Here is a 16438-nt window from a genome sequence, read left to right on the forward strand (position 1 = left end):
CAGAAGATTGTCAAATAATATTTGGAAAGTACTAAAAGGAAAAAAAAAAACACCTCTGAACCCAGAATTCTATGTCCGGCAAAATTAGCCTTCAAAAGTGAAGACAAAATAAAGACATTTTCAAATAAGATAAAATGAAGAGAATCTATTTCCAGCATACTTGCACCATAAGGAATGCTAAAGGAAATTCTTCAGATTGAAGAGAAGTGATCTGAATGGAAGTGCTGCATTGGTAATAGTAAATAGGTAAATATGAAGGAATATTTTTTCCTCATAATTGTCTAAAACTACATATGACCATTTAAAGCAAAAAATTATAGCATTTTCTTATGTGTATTGGTAAGTATATAGATGTAATCCATATGGAAATTATAGCATACAGGATAGGGGGGTGATAGATGTGTCTACATCATACATAGCAGCTGGGGCGAAGGCCAGTATAATGTTAGTGCTGTTGAGGCTATGACCTCATCCATATCTACAGGTAAGCGAACTTAGATGACTGAGGTGACACTTACCTTTAGGCAATCTCCCTGAGTACAAAGGACTGACGTCAGTGATTCCATGAGGGTAGATGTTATATGGTCGGCTTGCTTGATTTTTAAATATAATCTGCAAGTAAAAGTGAAATAGAAGACCAAGTCTTAAAAGGGCCAGGATCAACCAGTGTGGCCCATCTCCAGAAGACAAAAGCTGCCTTATGTCCATACTGTAGGGGTTTGAGCCCACATAAAGCTCAAAACATTTGTGCTTTCTGTATAACTGCTCAGATAGTCACTTAGGTTTTTCACTAAAGGCCCCTTTCCATTTCTTTACAGTTATTTCACTTGTTCAGGAAGTATTCTTTGCACCTTCTCAAACTAATTGAAATTGAATGTCTGCTGAGGACACTGCTTCTTCTCAGCCTTTTCCCACCATTTGGGCCCTAGTTCCCCAACAGCTGAGAGGAAAACAGTGACTCAGGTGATAAAATTCTTCACTGAATGAGCAGGGACGACTAGGATGACAGCACTCTCAACTGCCCCAGGATATATGCTGGCAATCATTCCCCTAGCTTAGGGCCCCCTGATATACATATGAAGGGTCTCATGACTACTAAACGATAATAAATGGAGTTTCCCTAGCAACAGCTAGCCCCTTAAGGTCCTGGAAACCTTGTTTCCAAAATTTCTTAGAGACTTACTCTATCCCTGACCCCCACCGAACCTGAGGGTATATAATCAGTTACCCATTACAACCCCAGTGCAGCTCTTCCTGCCCACAGGTCCTGTCCACATGCTTTAATAAAGTCACATTTTTGCACCAAAGGCGCCTTCAAGAATTTTCTTGGCCATCAGCTCTGGACCACCCCACCATCACCCTAAAACTTCATTACTGTTAGGTTTTCCTAGAAATTCACCTTCCCACTTACTTAGTTGACTAATATCTGCTTCCAGATTCTCACTGTCAAGTGCTTCTGTTTTCACTGAGAAAAGAGAGTACTCACCCTCCCGCCATCAAATCTACCCACCTATGTGCATATATGGCCACATTCCCTCCTGCGAAAATCACCTCCTATCTAATGACAACATCTCTTCTGTTGTACTACTACACAATAAGGCTGCAGCATCTTCCATTATGAAAACTTCCTTTTGGAACAGAATAGTCACTTAACTGACTAAGCCACCCAGGTGCCCCAATATACTCATATTTTTAAAACAAATTTATAGTCCACATTTATCTGTGTAACATTTATGATTTTTAGACGATCATATCCATTGGAGACAAGGCTAAATTATGAAGCTTTTAGATACTCAAAATTCTCCAGACTTTGTCTTCTGACCCAACCTTGTATCTCCTCCTCAACTTACCAACAGTGTGTCTCCAACTTCTCCATAAAGTAAAGGTCCTAGGATTCCTGATTCATACTGAATAGCTTCACGAGTCTTAAATGTTTCATCTGTGTATGCCATAAATCGAACTTTTTTGTACTTCCTACCAATCCGCTGAGGACCACTGTTCAAATATAGATGTTTATAACTTCTGCATGAGACACAAATAGATGACATGTTGGGATGCAGAGTTCTAGGTAGGGACAGGTGGCTAAAATCCAGCTCTAAAACAGCTCATGAGATTTAATCAAGGGAAGGAGGGAGAAAAATACAAGTATCCCTGATACTTAGCTATGTTAATAGGGCTATATTATTTGATTCCATATCTGTACTTAATCCCAACCATGGCTTGAGGATTTGTTGTTTTGAATAATTGGGAAGAACTTTTTGAAAATGAGGAAGAGTTCATACCAAGAGTCAAAGGTGCTTACCTGTCAATGGGGGTGGGGGCCGAGGGAGCATAGTCCCAGTCCTCCTCTTCGGCGGCAATATAGTGGATCCAAGTTTTAGGATGCTTCTTGGCAACTGAGCGGATTTGAATAAAGGGAGAAGGGCTGTCGCCATCAAACCTAACCATGTCCATGTCAGAATCATAAAGATCATCATCATAATCTTCCTCTTTTTCATTAGTTTTCATCCGTAGCTGGGGTTCCTCTGGGCAGCTATCTACTTTGACATAAGCTTCCATGCCATCTGGAGTCAGACAAATCAAACAATGTCAGATTCCTACAAGACTCTGGCCTTTAAGACCCTCTCCTAAGTGTTTTCTTCTCCACGCCAGTACTCTTCTTTGCCACTCTCCTACAGGGATTACCTCCCCCATAGCTGTTCCTTGTTGCTTTCTTCCTATATGGTCTTTGCACTCACTGTTTCCCTTCAGCCAGACTCTCCTCCAATCTATGTTTTATCCCTTTTCCAACACTCACTCATTTGCTCTTACAATATATATGAATATTTCCCTTGTGGTATTGGCTCTGAGCCTATCACTCCCCAACTCCCAAATTATAAACGAGCAGACTTGACACACTGAGTATTTTCAGCATGTGGTTGCCTAGGTCAGACCAACTCCCCACTCCTCCAGTTACCTATGATTTCTATATGTATTCCATTGAATCATGATACAAACCACCGATTTAATAAGTTTATCAGGAAAAATGTCAGTATAGATATAAATTTCAAGAAACATTCCAAGTTCATAAAAACATGGAAAGGTACAACTTAGAGCTAAGGAAATATGTCATATATTTTAAGAGCATGGCTGTCTGTGACTAGTTGCGAGCCCTAAAGCAATCTCATCTCTGGCTTTAAAAATGTGGATGGCAATACCTCCTTCCCAGCCTATGCCACAGGCTGTTCTGAAGCTCAATCCAAAGAAGGGGGGCCTGTTTACTGGGTGATGGGGAACAGGGTAGCTCTCAGGAGCGGCAGACAGCTAGTCTTTAAACTAGTTCATGTGGCTTCAAACGTTATTTATTCTAGGTCTACAGATGAAAAGTTTTATCTGAGGTCCAACAAGACAAAGCATTTTTCTGCAAAATGTGGATTAAAATCAGTGGAAACAAGTCAAAATAATAAAACAAAACATAAACCCTTCAAACTAGATAGTGACCAACCTGCATACAAATAAATAACCTATTCCTGTTGTGTGCCCAGTAGGATATCCTTTGCCCCCTAATGTCTTATCAAAAGTCCCCCAAACATGATGTAACAGATGGGGAAAAGAGGTCCCATTCTTCATCATTATAGAGGACTATAGACAAGGCCACTCACTGAACATAAGGGGGAAATAGTGGAAGTGTGGCAAGATCCAATCTCTTCTCCAAGGCAAACAAGGAATCTGAAGAGAGCATTAATACAAGAGTGGTAGGAACAAACGAGTGCTGAGTGCTGTTAGACATGAAACATTAGGCCTCCTCAACATGTTTCTCCAACAGCCCTCAATAGCCACAAGAGGGGACTAGGCAAGGAGTGATGTTACATTGATGCAAGTTGAGGAGTTAGTGCAGTAAACACACAAGACGGCAAATGGGGGTGGGATGATCGTGTTATATGAATTTTCACAGGCTGTAGCTCCCAATGAGGTTACATTAACAATAATTTGAAAGTGTAAGCACTGTTGCCCCAACTCACTTAGATGGGACCTTTGGCCCTTCGCAAAGTCCTCATCAAGACGTCTTCGAAAACCTCATGTGGTGTGTCACCTATGCTTGGCAACTTCCACCCGCAGCGTGTCACCTCCTACCAGGTGCTGACAGAGCACCTCCGTGTACACCAGGAGTGTGGGCTTTCATGCTGAGAACTGCAGTATCGTCTTGTCTTTGCTATTTACTGCTCTCGGCATCACTACTGCTATCCTACAACCTAGGTGACTTATTTCCTTACATTTCTCATAAAACATCTCTTCGGCTATGACCTGCAATGTCTCTCTCCATGGTATTGAGGCCTAGTTAATGGGATCAGGCTGGGAAACCAATACTGTACTGTCTTCCTCCCTTTCACCACAGCATTCATTCCTAAAATATCTCCCCTCCCTCTATCATAGTCATTTAGACTAAAAATTCACCAGTACTACTAACACTCAAGCCCTCTTACGTTCAAGGTGAAATCTTTACTCTGAAAACTGACAACTAGGGCACCTCAGTTGAGTTCTAACATAATCTTATACTGGACAGTGGACACTAAAAGAAGAGCTGAATATGTATAGTACTCATTTTTAAGATCAACAGTTATTACCATGCTGGTGGGAAGAGATGTGACAAAACAGTAGAAACTGGCCAAGGTCCATCAGGAATGTCTGAGCAGTGAGGAAAGTTATTGGTGAGATCTCCAAGGAGGCCTGGCGGTGGTTTCTGATGAGAAATGTGTGACCTTCAAGAAAAATTGAGTGCACTTCGGGGGTGGTGCCCATTCCAATCACATGCCAATAGACTGATTTCTTGTGGCATCCAGTCAGACCTATAAAGTAGAAATAAGATAGTTATGGTCAGCAAGTAGAGAATTTGAAAGGGAAAATGCTGTCTAGGATAGGATGGACAAACTGACCTTCAAATTTTATTACTGACTTGGAATAAAACTTTCCAAGGAGGCTAGGGTACTGCCAAACCAACAGCTCTCGCCAAGGTCACCCACCAGTGAGTGCCATGCTGCTAAATCCAATGGACCATTTTCAGCCACCTGAACCTGTTGACCATTCATTCCTTCTTGAAATTCTCTTCCTCCCTCGATCTCTGTGCCAACACCTCTCTGGGCTTTGTTCCCCTGTTGTTTAGACAGCTCCTTCTGTCTCCTTTCCTGACTCCTCAGTAAATTACAGATCACCTAGGATTCACCCCTAGCCCTTATTCTCTTATTGACCAATATTTTCTCCTTGAAAAATATCAAAATTATTCTTTTTACTACGCTCACTTCTCACATCCAACCTGATACCAGTTATGGCAATATAATTAATAACACTAATATTTACTGAGCACTTATTTTATATCAAACACTATCCAAACTATTTTACAAGTAACTCATTCACTCCCTCCAGTAACCATATGAATGTAGAAACTATCGTTATCAGGAGAGGAAACCAATGCCCAGAGAGGTTAATTAACTTGCTCAGATTGGAACCCAAGCAGCCGTATGCTTAGACTCACACTGTTAACGACTAGGGCACAGTTTTCTCGTATTTTGGCTCCCGAATCTTTCAAATGTATCTATTTTTCACCATCATCACTATCCCCACCATCTTAATCCAAGCTAGCTACCATTATCTCTTGTCTCCGTGTCAAGTCCCAACTCTCTAGTAAGTCCTAGAAAGCCCTGAATGGTATTGCCAATTTAAGTTTCCTGCTTTTGTTTGTGACCTGTTTGTCCCAGGGGAAGCTTAAACATCTTCTCTTTGTTCTCTGAAATTCTACAATCATAATTTTTTGTGGGAGTCTTTTTAAAATTTATGCTGCTGGGAAATTTTTATATGAGGACTCAAATACTTTCATCTATCATTTCTTTGATTTCTGAAATCTGTTTTAAACTGTATTCTCAATCTCTTTTCATTTTCTTTTCTGGGAGATTTTCTCTATTCTAACTGCCTTCTATTGAGTTTGTATTTTGAAAACCATATTCCTCATTTTTGTGAGCATACCCTTATTTGGTTATTTCTTTTTCATAAAATCCCATTATTACTTTATTGATGCAGTATCTTCTTGAATCTTTATGAAAATACTAAGTAGACCTTTTGACAAGTTTTGTTCAGTTCTAAGGATTATCTCTTTTTCTTCTGGGATTATTATTTTATTTATCTCTGCATATCCTTTCATATTTCAGGCTTTCCTTAAATATTTGTTCATCCTTGGCCCCATCTATTTTAAGCAAAAGGAAAGAGAAATCTGTGAGCTCTGTGTACATGGGCAGGCCTTCATTTTTAGGTGACTGGAAAAAGAATCAGCCACTTCAGTTTAAGACCCCACCAGACGCCAGAATTCAGTGGGCTTTCCTCTGGGCATACGGAGCTGTCTGAAGACAACCAGAGGAGAGAGCTATGGTGGTGAGTGAGGAAGATCCTGAGGATTCTTGAGCACAAATGGACATACCTGGCAGAGACCTGTTGACATAGCCGTTGACCGTGTGCATTTCATGCTGGGCCTGAGCAGATGAGTGCCAGCTTTTTCCTGAGGAGAGAGGAGGCAAATACAAGGCTAGCTCAGTGTCTGTCTCACGAATGACGCTCCATTTCTCCTTCCCTCCATCCCATGCTGTGAGCAGTCTTTGCCCCCAATCAGTAAGAAAAAGGGAGAAGACATTACTAAAAGGCAGACATTTCTTGCTCAAATTGATGGTCTCTCCTTATATTTGTCTGACAGTAGATGGGAAGGGATGATGACAAGTGATAACGAGAAGGGAGAATATTGGTTAGTTTGTGCCATGAGGATTTCACTCTATTCATTCACTGACTTATTTGAAAGGGAGCAGACAGGGGTGCCTGGGTGGCTCCCTCAGTTACAGTTAAGCATCCGACTTTGCCTCAGGTCATGATCTCGTGGTTCGTGGGTTCCAGCCCCACGTCATGCTCTGTGCTGACAGCTCAGAGCCTAGAGCCTGCTTCGGATGCTGTGTCTCCCCTTCTCTCTCCCTCTCCCCTGCTTGTGCTCTGTCTCTCTAAAATAAATAAACGTTAAAAAAAATTTTAAAAAGGAGCAGATGAAAATCATCGTAGAAAAGGACTCTCAGTCCCTGTCCCTGTCCTAATTGCTTCATTCAGATTGTAGTAATGAAAACCCAAGAACCTGAAAGCTTGCCCACGTCCCCTCTGAAATTAATGAGTGAAAGCACTGTAAATATTATAATGGCACAGCCATCTCCCTGAAGTTGCCCCTTCGTATAAAGGACTAGCAGCTAATACTGAAACTTTCTGAAGCACCCAGCCTTTGTGGGTCATTCTCCTAAGTTCATTTATCTGTTCATCTACTAATTTCTTCATTCATCCAAACGCATTTACTGAGCACTTCTGAGTGCCAGGCACTGCGGACAGAGAAGACACTCTGCCTTCAAAGTGCTTACAATTTAGCTTAAATAGAGAAGCCAGCAATTATAAGTGAAGAGTAACGTCATAGAGATGAGAACAGGCTTTTACAAAACCAGAGAGAAGAAACTTCACTTCACCTGAAAGGGAAGGGATATAATATCAAAGTATCAGGCAATGATGATTTAGTATGATAAGGAGGAAACTCCTTTGTTTGACTTTCTAGTGGTGTTTTGAAGATGATTATTTTATTGTTTTTTTCAAAAAAAGGTTGTGAAATATTATTTGAAGTAGCTAATATAAATACATAGTTGTATTTGCTCTGTTTATTGTAATGTACACTAGATTAATGCAGAACCATAAAGACAATTTCACTAAAATCTACTCACAAATTTGCTTTCTGTACCCTTCATTTCATCTATGTAATATTGTGCTTTAAAAAAATTTTTTAGCATATATGACATTTTATTTTCTTGATGAGGGGATCTCTATTTTCTTCACCAGAATTGTCATTAATACAAAATCATCAGGGTTTGTATACCAAAAGTTTCCTCCAGGACCTAGTAAGCCTTCCTGTTCAACTGCATTTGTAAATAAACTTGCTGATGCATTAAAAAAAAACTGTGGAGGGTCCCATGGGTGGCTCAGTCGGTTGAACATCCAACTTTGGCTCAGTTCATGATCCCACGGTCTGTGGGTTCAAGCCCCGCATCAGGCTCTGTGCTGACAGCTCAGAGTCTGGAGCCTGCTTCAGATTCTGTGTCTTCCTCTCTCTCTGACCATCCCCTGCTTGTTCTCTCTCTCTCTCTTTCTCTGTCTCTCAAAAATAAATAAACATTTAAAAAACTGTGGAAATATATAAAGAGGCATCTAACCCAGACTGGAAGGAAAAGGAAAATCTTCACTTGGTGTGAAGGTGCAGACAGGCTTTCTAGGCAGAGGACACAGCGTCAACAAGGATCTGGATGTAAGAAAACACAGGGCATGTTGCAGGGCAATATAAAATGTGTTCAGCGTGGCCAGCACCTGCACAGTGAGGCAGGAAGAGGGGCCCAGTGAGGCTAGACACATCATTAGTAACAATGGAACGTCAGGGGACAGGAGAAGACAGGGAGACTAGTCAGGAGAGAGATGATGGGGTCCTCAGTTCAGAAGAAGCTGTGTAGGAGGATAATGGCTCTATTAGCAGGAGGAGGTAGCAAAAGTTCTGATACTACTGAGGACCTACTCTGTGCCACATAATGTTCTAGGTTACTTAATTGAAATCACTTACATAATCCTCACAACTATCCTATGAAAAAAGTACTATTATTTCGATTTTAAACTTAAGAAAATTGAGACACAGAGAGGTTAAGTAATTTGCAAAGGTATTTAAAAGTAAGAAAGGAAGATAAGAGAGGGTATACTCCTAGAAGCAGACAGTCAATGCTGCTTGCCAAGAACAGAGATGTGGGGGAAATGGGGAAATGTTGGCTAAAGGCTACAAAATTTCAGTTTTAGGATGAATAAGTTCCAGAGATCTAATGTACAGGCATGATAACTATACTTAATAATACTGTATCGGACACTGAAAATATGCTAAGAGAGTAGATTACAGGTGCACTCATCACACACACAAAATAGTAACTATGTGAGGAGATGGATGTGTTGATCACCTTGACTATAGTAATCACTTTATTATCTTCTGTATATCAAATCATCATGTGGTACCCCTTAAATATGCACTTTTACGAACATTTCCTTTAAAAGACACATGAAAAGATGCTTAAAATTACTAATCATCAAAGGGGTGCCTGGGTGGCTCAGTCGGTTGGGTGTCTGGCTTTGGCTCAGGTCATGACCTCACAGTTTGAGTTTGAGCCCCATGTCAGGCTTTGTGCTGACAGCTCAGAGCCTCAAGCTTGCTTCGGATTCTGTGTCCCCCCTCTTTCTCTGACCTTCCCCTGCTCGCACTCTCTCTCTCTCTCTCTCTCTCTCTCAAAAATAAACATTAAAAATTAAAAAACAAATGCTAATCATCAGGGAAATACAAACGAAAAGTGTAATCACATCAAAAAGACAAGAAATAACAAGTGCTGGTGATGATGTAGAGACAAAGGAACCCTGTTACACTGCTGGCGGGAATGCAAACTGCTGCAGCCACTCTGGAAAACAGCGTAGAGGTTCCTCAACAAGTGAAACATCGAACTGCCCTATGATCCAGTAATTCCACTTCTGAGTATTACCCAAAGAATTCAAAAACACTAACTTGATGGGATACATGCACCCCTATGTTCCCAAGTATCGATTCATACATGACTGGATAAAGAAGATGTGGTATGTATGTATGTATGCATATATATATATATATATATATACACGTATGTGTATGGGTGTACATGTGTGTGTATATATGTGTGTATACCCACACACATATATATGCACATGTGTATACACACACACACATGATATGTAAAACTTGGCCATAAAAAAGACGGAGATCTTGCCTTTTTGCAGCAACATGGATGGACCTAGAGAGTATTTCAGTTATGTTAAGCGAAATAAGTTAGACAGAGAAAGAGAAATACTATACTATATGGGTTCACTTTTATGTAGAATCTAAAAAACAAAACAAACAAAGCAGAAACAGACCCACAGACACAGAGAACAAACTCGTGGTTGACAGAAGAGGGTACAGGGATGGGTAAATGGGTGAAGGAGGTTAAGAGATACAAACTTCCAGTTATGAAATAAATAGGTCACAGGGATGAAAAGTACAGCACAGGGAATATAGTCAATACTCCTGCAATGCACTCATCATGGTGAGCATTTCATAATGTATACAGGTGAATCACTATGCTGTATACCTGAAACTAATTTAATATATGTCAACTATACTTCAATTAAAAATGTTTTTAAATTTTAAATAAAAAATACATAAAATTTTCTAAAAAAGGAAGAGGTATTTAAAGTTAGAACTAGAAGTCTCTGTTGATGGATTTAATGAAACTCAGGTTGTATTTTTTCTTGAAATTCAGTTTTCTCCCCATCTCTTTCATTCCTGAACAGTAGTTTATGATCTTTCTATAATCTGGACAATAGCAGCCCTCATTCTCGAGTACCAGATTAAATTAATATATGTGATTTGTTTCAGGAGCCCAGGATTCAGACTGCGGCTCACTCACCTTCATCAAATACAGCAAACAGGAGTACAAATTCATACAAGGTCTGTGTCCTTTCTTCAGCCAGACTTCCTGAAAAACAAGTGAGAATATTTGTCTTCTATTACAAATCTTATCACAGGAAATCAGCACGAATAGCTGCTTTGTCTCTTGGTCTCCTGTTAACTTTACATAGTATTGCTTCTTGGTGTCAGGCCTTCTGTACCAGTTTTTGTAAAACTGTTTGGGGTAAAGCACTTTTTTTTTCATTTCAAATTTGTTCCAGACCAGTACTTTTGTAAAACATAGGAAAAACAAATTACTGAGAAAATGAAATTAAAGAGACATACAAAATACAAGTCCATATAATCATATTTCATAAATATGTATGTGTTCAGAACTAACAGAAAAGAGAAAAAGAAAAATTATAAAAACTGTAAATACTGTTCATAGAAACTGTGCACACAGGCAATTAATATAGTTTCTATTATACTTTTAACTTTTTTAACTTATGCAATTGTAAATACACAAAGCATTATGACCAAAATAGTAATTATCAATAATAAACACCTATAATCACAATTTAAATCAACACCATGTATATCAATATTTAAAGTTGTTAATGTAACAAATGAACTTGCTTCATGCTTTAATTATTGAATTTGTCAGTTGTCTTTGTTAGCATTATATTTCTTCATTTGATTGGGAAGTTTTCTTAGCAGGCTTCTTTAAGCAGGAAGATATTTGTTTATGACATTTTCATTTTTCCTTGTACCTTTGACACTTGACAGTAAATCTTAGATTGGACAAAGAAAGTAACTCACCCATACAAAATTAAGATATAGGTAAAGCTGTCTAAAAACATCTTAATTCTTTTTATTTATTTTTAAAACAATCAAATAGTGAAATTGACTTTTACTTTTCATGTTTAAGTCATGAATCTTAACACAGGTATGGATTCATGAAACCACCAACCATCAGGACACAGAACAGTTCCAATAGGCCTCAAAACTCCCTCCTTCTATCCCATTATAGACATATATATAGTCATGTATACAGAGACAGTCATATATATGGTCATATCCTTGGCAACCACTGATCTGTTCTCCATTGCAGTCTATTTGTATTTTTGACGTTGTCCTACAAATGGAATCATACAATATATAACCTTTTGAGATTATCTTTATTACTCGAGATAATGCCTTTGAGATTTATCCATTTTGTTGAATATATCAGTACTTCATTGTGTTTTATTGCTGAAGAGCATTTCATGATGTGGATGTACCACAGTGTGTTTAACCAGTCATTTGTTAAAGGACGTTTAGGTTGTTTCCAGTTCTTGGCCATTACAAATAAAGGTGCTGTGAGCATTAATATACACATGTTTATGTGATTGTTAAGTTTTTATTTCTCTAGGGTAAACACTCAGGAATGGAAATTAGGTGTATATTTAATTTTATAAGAAACTGGTTATAACTGTGACATCAACTCCAGGGTGTATGGGTTTTTTTCCCTACCACCAAGCAATTCTGTAACACCAGCTGGGTGTCCAACAATTTAACTTAATTCTGGTGCTATCTCTCGGGAGATGGTGTAGATTCCCACAAGTTAAGGGCTCAGTTCTATGGGACTCCCCTGCACCCACATGTCAGATGCCAATCGAAAGTCCAAATCATCACCTGTGCTTCTGACCCACCTCTATAGCTCAGAGGTTCCAACAACACCTGTCTTGGGTTCCATTAATTTGCTAGAGGAGCTCACAGAAGTCAGAGAAGTAATTTACTTACTAGATTACCAGCTTATTCAAAAAGGATACAACTAAGAGACAACCAGGTGGAGGAGAGGTGTAGGGAAAGGCATGGGGAAAGGATGCAAAGCTCCCATGCCTTCTCCAGGTATGCCACTCTCCTCAAATCTCCTGGTGTTCACCAACCTGGGTCTCTGAACTCCGTCCTTTGTGGTTTTTTATGTAGGCTTCATTGCACAGGCACAATTGACTGAATCATCACACATTGGTGACTGAGCTCAATGCTCAGCCCCTCTCCCCTCTCTTGGGGGTGGGGGTGGGGTCAGGGGGGCGAGACTGAAAATTCCAGCCTTCTAGTCACTTGGTTGACTCTGTTGGCAATCTGCTCCCATCCTTAGGTGTGTGGTCTAAAAATCACCACACTAACGTAGCAAAAAGACATTTTTATTGCTCTCATCACAGAAAATCTCAAGGGTTTTAGAAGCTCTACCAGAAGGAGATGAAAACCAAATATAGATTTTATTTAAATCACAGTATCACACTGCCAAACTGTTTTCCAGAGTGGCTATGCTATTGTGAATCCCCACCAACAACGTATGAGACTTCCTGTTGCTCTGCATTCTTGACAGCATACTTAATTTTAAAATTACTACATTAGGTATTCTAATAGGTATGTAGCAGTATTTTGTTATGGTTTTAATATACATTTCCCTAATGACCAATGATATCGAGCATCTTTTCAGGTGTTCATTTACCACTTCTTTGCTGAATTATCTATTCAAATCTTTTGCCCATTTGAAGAATTGCTTTTTTTCCTTATTGTTGACATTTGAGAACATGTTTTAGAAAATAAAATAAAATGTTTTATACACTATGTATATATACATATATAATACATATATAAAACATATAAAAATATCTTGGCTATTGTGAATATATATATATATGCATATATATGTATATTCCATTAGTAATATATATATTACATCAGTCCTTTGCCAGATACATGATTGGTAAATATTTTCTTCCAGTCTGTACCTTGTCTCTTCATTCTCTTAACAGTATTTTTTTTATTACAAAAGCAAAAGTTACTAGTGTTGATGAAGTCACATTCATCAATTTTTTCTTGTATGGACTGTTTTCGGTGTTTTCTCACCGAAAACCCTAGGTCAGAAAGATATTCTGCTATGTTTCCTAACAGTGTTATGGTTTTACATATTACATTTAGAACTATAATTCATTTTGAGTTAATCTTTGTATAATGTTAGGTCTAGGATCATTGGATACAGCTATCTAATTGTCTAACACCTTTTGATGAAAAGACTATCCTTCCTCCTTTGAATTGTTTTTGCACCAAATCAATTGGCTTACTTGTGTGGATCTATTTCTGCACTTTTATTCTCTATCATTAATCTACAGGTCTATTCCATTTACTAATATATGTTATGATTACTGCAGTTTGTAGTAAGTTGGAAAATCAAGTAGGATTATTATCCAAATTCATTCTTTTTTGCAAAATCATTTTAGCTTATCTAGTCCTTTTGCCTTTTCGTATAAATTTCAGAATCAGCATGTCTGTGGCCACAAAAAAATCTTGCTGAAAATCTACAGACGTGGGAGGACTAAGAGCTCCACTGTTCGCAAACACAGTATGTCTCTCTGACTTCTTTCACTTTGTAGTTTTCATCATATAGACAATTCACATGTTTTGTTAGATTTGTATCTAAGCTTTCAATTTTTGGAGCTACTGTAAACATTCTTTTTTTTTCTTTTTTTTAAATATGAAATTTATTGTCAAGTTGGTTTCCATACAACACCCAGTGCTCATCCCAACAGATGCCCTCCTCAATACCCATCACCCACCCTCCCCTCCCTCCCACCCCCATCAGCCCTCAGTTTGTTTTCAGTTTAAACATTCTTTCTTAAATTTTGGTTTCCATTTATTCACTGATAGTATATAGAATACAAAATTTTTAAAGTTTTTATTTAAATTCCAGTTAGGTAACATACAGAGTAATACTCGTTTCAGGTGTACAATATAGTGATTGAACACTTCCATACATCACCCAGTGCTCATCACATGTGACCTCCTTAATTCCCATCACCTATTTCACCCATTCCCCGCAGCTACCTCCCCTCTGGTAACTATCAGTCTGTTCTCTATAGTTAAGAGTCTGTTTCTTGGTTTCTTTCTCTCTCTGTTTTCCCCTTTGATCCTCTGTTTTGTTTCCTAAATTCCACATATGAGTGAAACCATATGGTATTTGTCTTTCTCTGACTGACTTATTTCGCTTAGCATAGCTCTATCCATGTCATTGCAAATGGCAAGGTTTCATTTTTTTATGGCTGAGTAATACTCCATTGTGTATACTTCTTTATCCATTCATTAGTCGATGGACATTTGGGGTCTTTCCATAATTTGGTTATTGTTGATAATGCTGCTATAAACATTGAGGTGCATGTATCCCTTCAAAGTAGTATTTTTGTGTTCTTTGGGTAAATACCTAGTAGTGTAAATGCTGGATCACAGGGCAGTTCTATTTTTATTTTTTGAGGAACCTCCACACTGTTCTCCCGGCTGTATGTGCCAGTTTGCATTCCCACCAACAGTGCAAGAGGGCTCCAGTTTCTCCATGTCCTTGCCAACACTTGTTTTTTGTTTTTTGTGTTGTTGATTTTAGCCATTATGACAGGTGTGAGGTGGTATCTCATTGTAGTTTTGATTTGTATTTCCCTGATGATGAGTAATGTTGCGCATCTTTTCATGTGTCTGTTGGCTATATGTATATCTTCTTTGGAAAAATTTCTATTCATGTCTTCTACCCATTTTTTAATTGGATGATTTGCTTTTTGGGTGTTGTGTTTTGTAAGTTGTTTATAGATTTTGGATACTAGCCCTTTATCAGATATGTCATTTGCAAATATCTTCTTCCATTCCATAGGTTACCTTTTAGTTTTGTTGATTGTTTCCTTCACTGTGCAGAAGTTTTTTATTTTGATGAAGTCCCAAAGTTTATTTTGGCTTTTATTTCCCTTGCCTCAGGGGACATATCTAGTAAGAAGTTGTTACAGCCAATGTCAAAGAGGTTGCTGCCTGTATTCTCCTCTAGGACCCACATAGATGGGTCTTGTTTTTTTTTTTAAATCCATTCTGACAACACCCATGTCTTTTGATTAGAGCATTTAGTCCGTTTACATTCAGAGTGATTATTGATAGATATTAACTTAGTGCAATTGTATTACTTGTTAAGTCATTGTTTCTGGAGATTTTCTCTGCTCGTTTCTAGTCTTTTTTTGCTTTTGGTGTTCTTTGCCTACTTAAAGAGTCCCCTTTAATATTTCTTGTAGGGCTGGGTTAGTGGTCACAAAGTCCCTTATTTTTTGTCTGGGAAATTCTATCTCTTCTTCTATTCTGAATGATTGCCTTGCTGGATACAGTATTCTTGGCTGCAGATTTTTCCCATTCTGCATTTTGAGTGTATCATGTCACTCTCTTCTGGCTTGCCAAGTTTCTTTTGGGAAATCTGCAGCTAGCGTTATGGGTTTTCCCTTGTTAAGGTAAGGACTTCTTTTGTCTTGCTGCTTTTAAAATTTTTTCTTTATCACTATATTTTGCAAATTTAATTATAACGTTTCTTTGTGTTGGCCTGCTTTTGCTGATTTTGGTGGGAGTTCTCTGTGCCTCCTGGATCTAAATCTCTGTTTCCTTCCCCAGAATAGAGAAGTTTTCAGTTATTATTTCCTCAAATAAAATTAGTGCTCCCTTTTCTCTATATAGAATACAATTTACTTTTAACAGTTCTATTGAGATATAACTGCTATACAGAGAACTGCATATATTTAATATATATAATTGGATGAGTTAGACATATGAAAACACCCATGATACCATTACCAAATCAAGGTAATAGACATATGTAACACCTCTCAAAGTTTCTGTGTCTTTTAGGGTGGGTGTGTGTGTATGATAAAAACACTTAATATGAGATTACCCTTATAACAAATTTTGAAGTGTACAATACCATATAGTCAACTATAGGCACTTATGTTATATAACAGATCTTGAGAATTATTCATGTAGCATAATTGAAGCTTTATACCTTTTGAATAACAACTCCCAATTTCCTTTCCTCCGGCTCCTTGCAACCACTATTATACTCTCCACTTCTACAGAATT

The 16438-nt window shown here is 38.3% G+C and overlaps 1 protein-coding gene across 2 annotated transcripts in view; it reads right to left on the minus strand.

Annotated features, from left to right (window-relative positions):
- Positions 1–16438, minus strand: part of F8 (coagulation factor VIII) — a 127110-nt gene that overhangs the window by 72142 nt on the left and 38530 nt on the right. For both annotated transcript variants that reach the window (XM_027053179.2, XM_053201904.1), the window contains exons 5-10: positions 10539–10607; positions 6446–6523; positions 4605–4826; positions 2303–2564; positions 1851–2022; positions 519–612 (exon numbers count right to left, since the gene is read on the minus strand). In XM_027053179.2, coding sequence (XP_026908980.1) covers positions 519–612; positions 1851–2022; positions 2303–2564; positions 4605–4826; positions 6446–6523; positions 10539–10607 — 897 coding nt within the window. The remainder of the gene's footprint in view (positions 1–518; positions 613–1850; positions 2023–2302; positions 2565–4604; positions 4827–6445; positions 6524–10538; positions 10608–16438) is intronic.

The sequence above is a fragment of the Acinonyx jubatus genome, chromosome X, assembly GCF_027475565.1.
Source record: "Acinonyx jubatus isolate Ajub_Pintada_27869175 chromosome X, VMU_Ajub_asm_v1.0, whole genome shotgun sequence".
NCBI classification, from domain to species: domain Eukaryota; kingdom Metazoa; phylum Chordata; class Mammalia; order Carnivora; family Felidae; genus Acinonyx; species Acinonyx jubatus.